General features: G+C 45.3%; 1 protein-coding gene across 1 annotated transcript in view; it reads left to right on the top strand.

The window, feature by feature from the left end:
* Positions 1-12,558, top strand: part of TMEM132D (transmembrane protein 132D) — an 832,687-nt gene that overhangs the window by 701,313 nt on the left and 118,816 nt on the right. The window contains exon 5 of the mRNA XM_065903793.1: positions 5,399-5,539. Within this exon, the coding sequence (XP_065759865.1) occupies positions 5,399-5,539 (141 nt within the window). The remainder of the gene's footprint in view (positions 1-5,398; positions 5,540-12,558) is intronic.

The following is a 12,558-nucleotide window of genomic DNA, read 5'->3' as shown; positions in this document are numbered from 1 at the left end:
TTTAAAAAACAAACACTCTAACATTGATTTCAATCTGTCAGGCCTCCATATGACAAAGTATTTCACACTTAAGTCACAACAGACTGTCAGGGCTATGTGCATTTCCCTTACACCCTGCCAGAGTGCTCCAGACCAATTCCTAGCGTCACCGTCTGCCAAGATCTTTTGTTGAGATTGTCTGTCTGCACACACAGCAGGCTGGATGAGCCAGGGAATGGTCAGCTCGCAGGAGCTGATGAATAAAACTCCCAGCTCCCTCTCCCTTCTGTGTAATTATTTTTAGCTGTTTATTTTGGTGTGTGTGTGTGTGTGTGTGTGTTTTAAGTTTATTTGGTTGCACCACTAGGGTTCTTAGTTTGGGGCATGTGGGATCTAGTTCCCTGACAGCAATTGAACCTGGGCCCCTTTCCATTGAGAGCGTGGAATCTTCACCCCTGGACCACCAGGGGAGCCCCTCAGTTATTTCTTTTAGATAGCCTCCCCCACAGGAAAATATATGATAAAACATTTCAACATATTAAAATATGTAACATACCCGATATGTTTCACCATAGGGACAAACCCCTGCAGGATTAAGCTCCAGCCCCCAACTCTGGTCACTGGCAGGACATACATCCTTGTTGGCTGCCTCTTCTTCCCTGTATCACTTCCCCACTCTCTTCTTGAAGTTTCCTGAGTCTCTGAAAAAAAAAAAAAAAAAGGCTCTTGAATCCTCATTCCAGCATCTGTTTCTGGGGCCTTTCCAAACTAAGATGCAGGTCATCGTTTCTCAAGTAAAACGAGGACAGTCATTGTTGCCTGACAATAGAGGATAATGAGTTACATTTCAAGAAAGGATCTGTACCCTTACTCACGAGGTCATCCCTTTTCCTGTGCCACAGTCAGCGTCTCTTCCCCCCTCTTGCCCTCTTCTGGCCTCTGGTGACCCCGAAGTTCTGCAGCCGTGTGGTCCAATTCCCAGAAAGGACTTACTGCCAAGAACACAGTGTCCAGATGGTAGAAGACAAGCATGGAGCTACCAGTAAGAACTGAAGACAGGGCTTTCTCAAGACATGCCTGCCTTTGTTTCTGAGGCTCAGGGGCTGTGATAAGGGGAGCTCACAGCAATAAGGCAACTGAGCCTTCAAGGGTTTTATGGGATCACATCTCAATCCATGCCAGGCCTCTTCAGGCACATTTGCCACCACCTTCTTGTCCAGAGACTTTTATGAGCCATCCACACACCGGTCACCTCCTGGCGAAAGTCAGCAATGCACAAGAGAAGGCTCTCTTCTTTTTTCATCTTTTTTTAAAATTGTTTGCACTACTCAGAACATTCTTTATGTTTCCTTCTTTCTTTCTCGTCTATGCTGGGTCTTTGCTGTGGGACTCGGGCGTCTCTTGCTACAGAGCAAGGGCTCTAGAGCAGGGGCTCAGTAGTTGCAGCACACAGGCTTCGTTGCCCCCCATGGCATGTGGGATCTTCCCGGACCAAAGGGCGAACCCTTGTCCCCTGCACTGGAAAGCAGGTCCTCAACCACTGGGCCACCAGGGAAGTCCCTCAGAACCTTACTAAGGCAAGTGAAAGAACCAAACTTAACTAATTCCAAAAAACACAGCAATAACATTTTAAAAAAAAAAGAAAAGCAGTAGGGAATATATTGCTTTGTATAACCATGAAGTCCATGAATTATTATGTGGATTAGATCTAGGTTTCTTTTTTAATTTCTATTTTACATTGAAGCTGGCTTCCCAGGTAGCTCAGCAGTAAAGAATCTGCCTACTGATGCAGGAGACACAGATTCGATCCCTGGATTGGGAAGATAACCTGGAATAGGAAGCGGAAACCTACTCCAGTATTCTTGCCTGGGAAACTCCATGGGCAAAGAAGCTTGGTGGGCTACAGTCCGTGGGGTCACAAAGAATCGGCCGTGACTCAGCAACTGAGCACACACACAGAGTTGGTTAACTCTGTGTTAATTAGGTGTTAGTTTCAGGCGGACAGCAAAGTGATTCAGTGATACATATGCATATGTCTGTTCTTTTTCAAACCCTTTTCTCATTTAGATTGTTGCTGAATATTAAGCAGAGTGAAGAGAAGTTTCTTGATATTAAAGAATCACACAGAGGAGGCAGGAAAATGCCAGGCTTGGAAGTTTGGTTCCTAATCCCCACTGAAATCTTGCAGATGGACTGATGCATTCTGTTTAGAGGATAAGAAAACACCCCAGACCTGTGGGCTCACAGCTAGCTGTTCAGTGGTTATCCCAGAGTCAATTCCCACAATGCTGACCTGACTGCAAATGCGTTACAGGCCTTTTGAGTTTTATTGTTGGGGCAGAGATGCTCTTTACTTTTCTGCCACTGGTGTGAAAAATTGTTTTCCCTGAAGCTGATGTTCTAATGCTGTTTCTCTAGTCTGCTTTTTCCCTTAGAGATGAGCCAGGTTGGGCCCAAGAGTTAAATTGTGTTTTTCCACTTCTTCTCGAAGTGTGAACAGCTCCTTTTGATCTCTTCCCTTTAGAGTGGAAAAATATGCCTGGTCTTTTTCCTCCCCAGAGGCAGCGGGAAGTAGCAACACCACGCTGATTGGGTTCCTTCATTCTTTTACTATGTTTGTACCCAAAATAAAATAAAAATCCACTGGAAACCCACAGGGGAGGGACAAAAGGTGCATAAGCAATGGGGCATTTGGAGGCCTATGCATATTCAGACAGTTTAAGGCATAGTCCTTGAAATTCAGGAACATTACAAACTGTAGTCTTGTCTTTTAGAATTAAAGAAACAGAATATATATATGTGTGTGTGTATATATATACACACACACATATATATCCATGTATGTGTATATATATATTATCATATCCAAGGGCTAAGCCAAATGAACTAATTATAAAACGATCTGAGTCCTATAAAGGAAAAGTAAAATCTTACATAAGAAATAGAAAGTTAACATAAGGAAAACGGTTATGTAATTTTAAGCTGATAAACTTCTACGCCTTCTTCTGGCATACGGCTAAATGGGCATTTTTTATTTCACATGAAAACCAAATTAACAAGAATCTCCACAAGCCTGTCTCTAAAAGATGTAAAAGGCTCCCTAACTAGCTCCTAAGGTCCGTCCAGATGTGGTGTTTTTGCTGTCCCCAGGCTCAGCTGGTCAAGTTCAGATGAATAGAAGAAACTCACTGTGCATACTGACATAAGATCTCTCAGGAACATGACCGACATGTGATGAATGGTGATTGAACCAAGAATGTCCAGGACTAGAACTCAAATGTCTTGTTGCACAAGGAATGAGGCTTACATGGGAATTTTGATCTTCTCGCGGTTAGAGGAGACGATCCTTGCAGAGAGGAATGAGATTCCTGTTGCTTGGGGCTCAGTGTTCTCCACCTGAGAAATAGGCTCACAGGATCTCATAGGACTGCGCCAGTTCACAAACCGCCAGAGTGTAAGAGTAACCCTAGAAGGCATGGGCTTGTTGGAGACAGAAGTGCAGAGTGAGGATTCTTGCTCAGTGTCCAGGAAAAGGTGCGTGTGTGCTCAGTTGCTGAATTGTATCCGACTCTTTGCGACCCCATGGACCGTAGTCCACCAGGCTCTTCTGTCCATGGGATTTCCCAGGCAAGAATATGGGAGTGGATTGCTCTTTCCTTCTCCAGGGGACCTTCCCGACACAGAGAAAAGATACCCCTTGCCAAGAAGAGAGAACTCATGCAGACAAATGTCATGTGATATCACTTCTATGTGGAATCTAAAAAAATGATTCAAATGAACTTACCTACAAAAACAGAAATAGACTCACAGGCATAGAAAACAAACTATGGTTACCAAAAAGAAAGGCAGGGGAAGGATAAACGAGGAGTTTAGGATTAACAGGTACATACTACTATATGTGTGTGTTAGTTGCTCAGTTGTGTCCGACTCTTTGCGACCCCACGGACTGTAGCCCTCCAGGCTCTTCTGTCCATGGGATTCTCCAGACAAGAATACTAGAGTGGGTTGCCATTTCTTTCTCCACACTACTATATATAAAAGAGATAAACAACAAGGACCTACTATATAGCACAGGGAACCATATTCAGTATCTTGGAATAACCAATAATGGAAAAGAATCTGAAAAGTTATATCTATATATATACATATACATGTATATATATATACACATATCTGAATCACATTGCCATGTGCCAGAAATAACACGACATTGTAAAGCAACTATATGTCAGTAAAAAAAATAAAAATCAAAAAGAAGGGACTTACGCACAGAAGGCTAACATACAGAACAAGGAGATGAAGATGCTAGTGTGGATTCCAGTTCCTTCCTTGCTGGTCCTTCTCCATCACCATGCTTTCCATGGGCTCTGGGTGAGGTTCTATTGAGCAGGAAGCAGAGGCAGCCCCACAGAGCTTAAGAAGAAGGATGAAAGGGTTGAACATCTATAAGGAACAGCAAAACTGCAGTGGTGTCAGATGCCCCAAAGGAGAGCCCAGGCCTTTCTTTGCTGGGCTCTGAGGGACTGTCATGTTCTTGGCTCTGAAAGTAAATAACAGAGGGGAACAGGAAGGTCCCAGAGGACACAGGTTGAGCTGAGCTCTGGAGGAAGTGTTTAGCAGGGAAGATGCATGTTTGGGTGAGCGTGTACGAGTGTGTGTGTGTGTGTATGAGTGTGTGTGTGCGTGTGAGTGTGTGTGAGTGTGTGTGAGTGTGAGTGTGTGTGTGTGTGTGAGTGTTGTGTGTGCATGTGTTCCATTGATGGAGCTCTGGGGGTGTCACTGGGGTCATCATAGCATTCCAGGCACACACAGAGGCCAGGATAACCTTGGGAAAGTGACAGGAAGTGAAAGCAAGAGCCACAGCCACAGTTCTCTGTCTCCTTATGTCCCCGCATTAGGCATCTAGTTCCCTGGCCAACAGTTGACTGCTTACATCGGAATCCTTTTGTGTGAATTTAGACCAATTGGAACATGAACACGTGGACTCAGGGGTTGAACATCCTGGGTTCTAATCCCACCTTCGCCATTTCTTAGCTGTGTCAAGTAACAGAACCTCTCTGTGCCAACCACATAGTAGAGGAAATCTGAATGCACGTTCAGTGATTCTGTGAGGCTTCATAGGTGCATACTTCTACAGTGCTAGGACAGTTCTTGGTGCATGATGACGTTTGTCAAATACAACATTATTCATGATGAATTTGCTCCCCCGCCCTCTGCATCCCATACCCACTCTCCGTCACATTCAACCCCTCAAAAGTCTGGGTGATGGAGGACACTACCTGGGCTGCCGTGATCCCTTGGCTGGTGCTAAATGCTGGCTTTCTGAGCCTAAGTGGGGGCAGGTTCTTCGCAGGGAGGCTGGGGGAAGGCGGTCTGCACACGTGTCACGATGTGATGGCAGATACGTTTGCTCTTCCAGGAGGCGGAAATCCTGAACACAGCCATCCTCACCGGGAAGACGGTGGCCGTGCCCGTGAAGGTGGTCTCTGTGGAGGAGGATGGCGCAGTGACAGATCTCAAGTCTGTAGAGTGCCGATCATCTGATGAAGATGTCATTAAGGCAAGTTGACACCCCCGGTCCCTGCAGAAATCCGCTGTCGTGTCGGCATCAGTGCTGGTCAACCAGCTGGGACCACAGGGTCCCCCGAGACCCCCCATCCCCCATCCCACTCTAGTTATCCCGCTGCTCCCATTCCCTGCCCGAGATTAGATCAGGATGAGAAGGAATGGTGCTTCAGGGGGTGTCGGGGAATGTTAGTCCTGGTCGCTGATGCTCCTGACCGTCTGTATTTCCGAATGCTGTGACCTCTTGTGCACCCCTAGGGAGAACGGCTGAGGGATGAGGGACCACCATCCGAATAGAGCTTACTGTCCCCCCACTGACTGCATTGGCTGGGAAGGAGAGAGAAGGCAGCATCAGAAACTAGGTCGACGAGTATGCGGCTATGCTTTAGGATGATTTCATAGCACAAAGTGTTTTTGGAGGATTGGTGAGGATTCACATCCCGGTTCCACTCCCCCGGCTAACCAGCAGGATTCTCCATGACTTAGGGATGGGGTGACCAGCTCTCCCAGTCCCTAGTTTAAATGCTGAAGACTCCTTCCTTCTCTCTGGCTGCTTCTTTCACCTTTTAAATTGAATGCAAAAGTGATCTTAAACAAAGGCCCTTTGGGGGATGCATTGCCTGGGAAGGGAGGGGGTGCCTAGTTTGCTCTGCCAAGCAGCTTATCCTGTGATGCCAGTCAGCAGGGGAGAGGGGTTTGTCATGCTGCCGCCACCCACTGTGCAGACAGAAGCTTCTTGGCACCTCCTCTGAGCCAGCCTCCCAGCAAACAGCCCAGGCTGGGAGGGATGCAGTGGGGAGGGCGAGGGACTCCCATCCTTGTGGTCCCAGGACTAGTCAGAGCCCACCAGCCTTCCTGCTTGTTCTGCTCAAGGACTGAAGGGCCTCTCTGAGCCCATGTGAACCCCAGGGAGCGTTTCCACCCATGAGAAGGCAGTGGACAGACGCAGATTGAGTCGTCGCTGAGCGCTGGTTCCAGTTTCAGAAGTTGGGACCACAAGTTAGAGGCACCCTGTCCTTAGTGTCTCAGACAGAAGGCAGTGCTGTGAGATGACTGAGCTGATTGACACATTGTACAACACATCCCACCCAGAATGCCCTTCACCTCAGTGCATGGCACATCCATCTCCCCGAGGCTCAGACCAGTATCTTGGCACATCCTTTAAGCCAGCGTCTTAGCACATCCCATATTACTTGTTCTCTCTCTCTCCCCACATCCAGTCCTTTAGCAAATCCCGTTGGCAGTGCTTTAGAAAAACACACCCAGGAGCCAAGCAGTCCCCACACCCACCACCCCAGCCCAAGCCACCGCAGCTCTCCTGGGTCAAAGCAGTGACCTTCTTGGCTTCCGAGGGGCCGCCTGCAGCAGCTGGGGTGATTCACGTGGAGGCCTAGTGATGTCAGTCCTTAGCTCAGAACCATCCACTGGCCTCCTCCCACCTCAGAGGTAAAGCCAAAGGGTTTACCAGGACAGGGGAAGTACAGCCCAGCCGGCTATGCCTGCCTCAACTCCGACCTCACTCTGGCTCCCTCTTGCCACCTCTGTTCCAAGCACCCTGCAGACTTCGTTTTTCCTCTAACAGTTTAGACACCCTTCTGCTCCGCCAGCTCCTAACTCTCTTCCCTTTGATGGTTGCCAGGCATGCTCACCCCTTTATCTTCTTGCTAAAGTCATTCCTGAGGAAGTTTTATATATATAAATTATATTATTTATTTTATTCTTGGCTGTGCTAGGTCTTTTTTGGTGTGCCCCGGCTTTCTCTAGCTGCAGCATGCAGGGGCTGCTCTTTAGTTGTGGTGCATGGGCTTCTCATTGTGATGACGTCTCTCATTGCAGAGTGTGGGCTCTACGGCCTGCAGGCTTCAGTGGCTGCAGCGCGAATGCTCAGTATTTGCCTTTCCCCAGCTCTAGAGCACAGGCTCAGGATCTGTGGGGCAGGGGCTTAGTTGCTCTGCAGCGCGTGGGATCTTCACGGCCCAGGGATCAAACCTGGGTCTCCTGTATGGGCAGGTGGATCCTGTACCACTGAGCCACCAGGGAAGCCCCCTGAGCAAGTTGTGTGAAGTTTTGTAAAACTCAAATGCCGTTTGATCTAGCTTATTATTTACTGAGGATCCTCTCCAGCACTAAGGAAACTCTTTTTTTTCAAGCTTATTATTTCTTTTTTTTTTTAATTTTTTTTCATTTATTTTTATTAGTTGAAGGTTAATTACTTTACAATACTGTAGTGTTTTTTTTCCATAAAAACTCTTGAGGGTGAACATACAGAAGAGAAAGATCACAGAAACCAAAAACAACCCTGGGGAGGTCTATTGCTTAAACTTGCACCAGCTTCCAGCTTGCAACATTGTGGGTGTCGTTTTATATTGCAGGCAGTCTTTGTTGGTTATTTATTATGAATTAGGTAAATCATCCACTGTGAGTTTCTTCCTGTTTGTGCCGCTTTTAGGAAGTACTACGGATTCCTGCAGTGGACCGGAAGCTTTGTCCTGCAGCTTCCATTTGTCTTTTTTCTGATAACAATAACCTGATATTCTCTAAAAATCCCTCCATCAAATTCATACACGTTTTTTTTTTCCTTTTTTTCCCCCAAATTCTTTATTTTTTTAAATTTTTATTGGAGTACAGTTGCTTTACAACACTGTGTTAGTTTCTGCCGTACAGTAAAGTGAATCTGTGATATGTGTACCTCCATCTGCTCTCTTTTAGATTTCCATCCCATTTAGGTCATCACAGAACACTGAGCGGGGTTCCCTGTGTGACACAGTAGGTTCTCATTAGTGACCTCTTTTATACATAGTAATGTGTAGTCACCAATCTCAGTCTCCCGATTTATCCTAGCCGCCCTTTTGGTATCCATACGCTTGTTCTCTACATCTGCGTTTCTATTTCTGCTTTGCAAGTAAGTTCATCTCTACCATTTTTCTAGGTGCCACTTATAAGTGATGTACAGTATTTATCTTCCTCTTTATGACTTAACTTCACTGTGTGAGATTCTTGAATTTTTTAATTTTTAAAATTTATTTAAATGTTTTCTTCCAGTTTGATTGGGAAGTCGCTGATATACAGCACTGTATAGGCTTAAGGGGTCCAGCATAATGATTTAACCTACATACATCACGAAATGATGACCATGATAAGTTTAGTGAACGTCCATCACTTCACATGGATACATAATTGTGTGCTCAGTCGGTCTGAGCCCGCCAGGTTCCCCTGTCCATGGGATTCTCCAGGCAATATTGGAGTGAGTTGCTTCTCACTGCAGGGGGATACATACATAAAGAAATAGAAAAAAAGGTTTTTTTCTTGTGATGCTCACCCTTAGGACTTTCTCTTCTAACAAATTTCATGTGTAACATACAGCAGTGTTACTTCTATTTATCATGTTGTACATTACATCTCTAGCACCTATTTATCTTATAGCTAGGAGTCTGTGTCTTTGGTTGCCTTCATCCAATTCCCTCTCACCTCACCCCACGCCTCTGATAACCACAAATCTGATCTCTTTTGTGTCTCTGTTTGTTTTTGAAGTATAATTGACCTGCAACACCATGTTAGTTTGTGTTACACAACCGAGTAATTTGATTTCTATATATTTCAAAATGATCACCATGGTAAGTCTAGTCACTATGTCATCACACAAAGATATTACATAGTTATTGACTGTATTCCCATGCTGTGTATTTCATAACCATGACTCATTTATTTTAAATCTATGCGATTTAAATAGTATGGTGTGCAACCCAGCTCCCAGTGGCCGTGTGACCCGCAGTGGCCAATCAAAGCACTGCATCCCTCCAGAGACTTTCTCTGGCTCAGGAGGAGACACAGTACTCAATCCCAATCAATGGGATGCAATCCTGAGACTTTGGTTGAAACTCCTATAAGAGAACATATTCTCTCCATTTGTTCTTACTCCTTATCCTTGAGAGGATATGCCAGAGTTATTAAGTTCCATCTTTTTTTTTTTTTTAAGTTTTGGTTACCCTGGGTCTCTGTTGCTGTATGCAGGCTTTCTCTAGTTGCTGCAAGTGGAAGCTACTCTTCACTGCAGTGCGTAGGCTTCTCATTGCAGTGGCTTCTCTTATTGTGGAGCACGGGCTCTAGGCACACAGACATGGGTTGCAGCACATGGGTTCAGTAGTTGCAGCTTGTGGGCTTAGAAGTTGTGGTGCACAGGCTTTGTTGCTCCTCAGCATGTGGAATCTTCCTGGACCAGGGATCAAACCCATGTCCCCTGCATTGGCAGGCAGATTCTAGTCCACTGTACCACCAGGGATGTCCAGACCCCATCTTGAGAAAGGAACTTGCCAGGGAATTAGAAACAATAGAGGAAGTCAGAACCATCGTGCAGAAAATTCAGGAACTTATGATACTACTTAAGACCTCGAATCCCACAACACTACTGCCTAAACATAAACTAATGGCGTCCTTTTTGTGTAAAGCAATTTCTGTTTGCCTTATAATACCAGTCACCAAAGAAGTCTGGGTTTATATTTGTGTCCTAAAGAGTACAGAATGACTTGAGTCATCTCGGGAGTCCATGAAATCATTGTCAGAAATGCGGAGACTCAAGGAATGTGGAAAACCTTCCTGTGTTCAGTTTCACGTCCATCCACAGGCCTCACCAGCTGGTGCACAACTTGAAAATCAAACCCCACAGCCTGCACAGCTGTCGGCGTGCTGCTCTATGAATCACAAGTGTTGAAAGAGAATCACTTGGTGTAGATAATGTTTTGGTGCCATTCGGAGGCCCTTGAGAAAGAAAGCCAAGGAATCCTTGGAGAAGCATCTCAACACCTGCTCAGAGGCTCCTGGGAAATCTCTGAGCAGCAGGTCTATCTTTAAAGACCCTCTCCCCCACCCCACATTTTTTATTTTCTTTTGCTTTCTCTTCTTTCCCTAGCCAGAGGCCCAATAAGCTCTTGCGTTCTCCTCCCTCCATACAAAACCACCTCTCAGGAGATCCACTGGAAAACTCATTTGGCCTGAATCGTAAATTACATGAAGGCATGTTACCTTGTATCTCCCAAGGCTGCTGGGTTTTTAAGAAGGCAGCGGGTCCCTCACAGATGCATTTCAGATATTGATGAGAATATCTATTGTGAGTCTTAGGAGTTGGAAATAACAGGAAATTCCACCCACACTGACTAAAGTTTAAATAGGAAAAAAGTGTGGCTGACGTCATTGGAGAGTTCAGTCGGGACAAATTTCTGAGGGTTTTGTTCAGATCCACAAGAACATTCTCTCTCTCTTTCCCACCCCCTCACATATAGCCACACTTTCTTGGGGGTTTCATTCTGACAGAGGCTGCCCTTGTGGGAGCAAAATGGATGGCTCAGAACTGGTTCAAATCCAACAGGAAAGAATCTACGTCCTCCAGGCCGGTCCAGTGCAAGTGCTGGAATATGCTCTCATGGGACCTGTTTAGGTCACCTCCTCATCCTTGAAGCTCAGACACCCTAAAACACTGACTGTCCAAAGCCTACATCACTCCAAAGGACACGAACTAAAAAAGGCAGCGTTGTGGGGAGAGGGACGGGTCCTCCCCCGCCCTGGGAACCCTATGTGCCCTTACCACGGAATACGGTGGGGTCCTCCGAGAAACAGAAACAGCATATACCACATACAGCCACTTAGGACTGGCAGAGCCATGGAGGTCAGAGACCCTTAAGAGCCCCAAAGTTGCCCTGTGGGGAATGGCTGTACGGCAAAGCCAAACTACACTTTTACACATAGCAAAGAAGACTGATTTGGGCTCAAGAGTCACTCCTGAAATGCTTGCTGAGTTTTTTTTTTTTTTTTTTTATTGAAATATGGACATGAGAGTTGAATCATAAATAAGGTTGAACACTGAAAAATTGATGCTTTTGAATTGTGGTGCTAGAGAAGACCCTTGAGAGTCGCTTGGACAGCAAGGAGATCCAACTAGTCAATCCTAAAGGAATTCAACCCTGAATATTCATGGGAAGAACTGATGCTGAAGTTGAAGCTCCAGTAGTTTGACCCCCCTGCTGCACAAAGAGCTGACTCATTGGAAAAGGCCCTAATGCTGGGAAAGACTGAAGGCAGGAGGAGAAGGGGACGACAGAGGATGAGATTGTTGGATGGCATCACCAACTCAACGGACATGAGTTTGAGCAAACTCCAGGAAATAGGGAAGAACAGGGAAGCCTGGCGTACTGCAGGCCATGGGGTCTCAGAGAGTCGGACACGGCTTGTCAAACATGACTTAATGACTGAACAACAGCTGATTTACATTGTTGAGTTAGTTTCTGTTGTACAGCAAAGGTATTCAGGTACATGGTAATGGAATATAGAGAGATACATATTTTTATAGATATACATAGAGAGATTCTTTTTCATTTTTTCCATTATGTTATTACAAGATATTAATTATAGTTCTCTGTGCTATACAGTAGGATCTCATTGTTTATCTGTTTTATATATAGTAGTGTGTATCTCTAATCCCAAACTCCTAACTCATCCCTCCCCTACCCCACATGTTCCCTTTGGTAATCATAAATTTGTTTTCTCTATCTGTGAGTCTGTTTCTGTTTTGCAAATAAGTTCAAAAATTAGATTTCACATATAAGTGATGTCATGTGATATTTGTCTTTCTCTGTCTTTCTTTACTTAGTATGATAATTTCTTGGTCCATCCATGTTGCTATGGATGACATTATTTTAATCTTTTTTTAATATATTCCAGTGTATATATGGGCTTCCCCAGTGACTCAAAAGGTAAACAATCTGCCTGCAATGCAGAAGACCCAGGTTCAATCCCTGGGTTGGGAAGATCCCCTGGAGAAGGAAATGGCAGCCCACTCCAGTACTCTTGCCTGGAGAATTCCATGAATAGAGGAACATGGGGGGCTATAGTCCATGGGGTCACAGGGTCAGACAGGACTGAGCGACTAACACTTCACTTCGGTGTCTATGTACCACATCTTCTTTATCCATTCATCTGTTGGTGGACACTGAGTTACTTCCACATCTTGGCTATTATAAGTAA

Source organism: Muntiacus reevesi, chromosome 13 (genome assembly GCF_963930625.1).
Source record: "Muntiacus reevesi chromosome 13, mMunRee1.1, whole genome shotgun sequence".
Lineage (NCBI taxonomy): Eukaryota > Metazoa > Chordata > Mammalia > Artiodactyla > Cervidae > Muntiacus > Muntiacus reevesi.
This window is presented reverse-complemented; position numbering and strand designations above follow the sequence as displayed.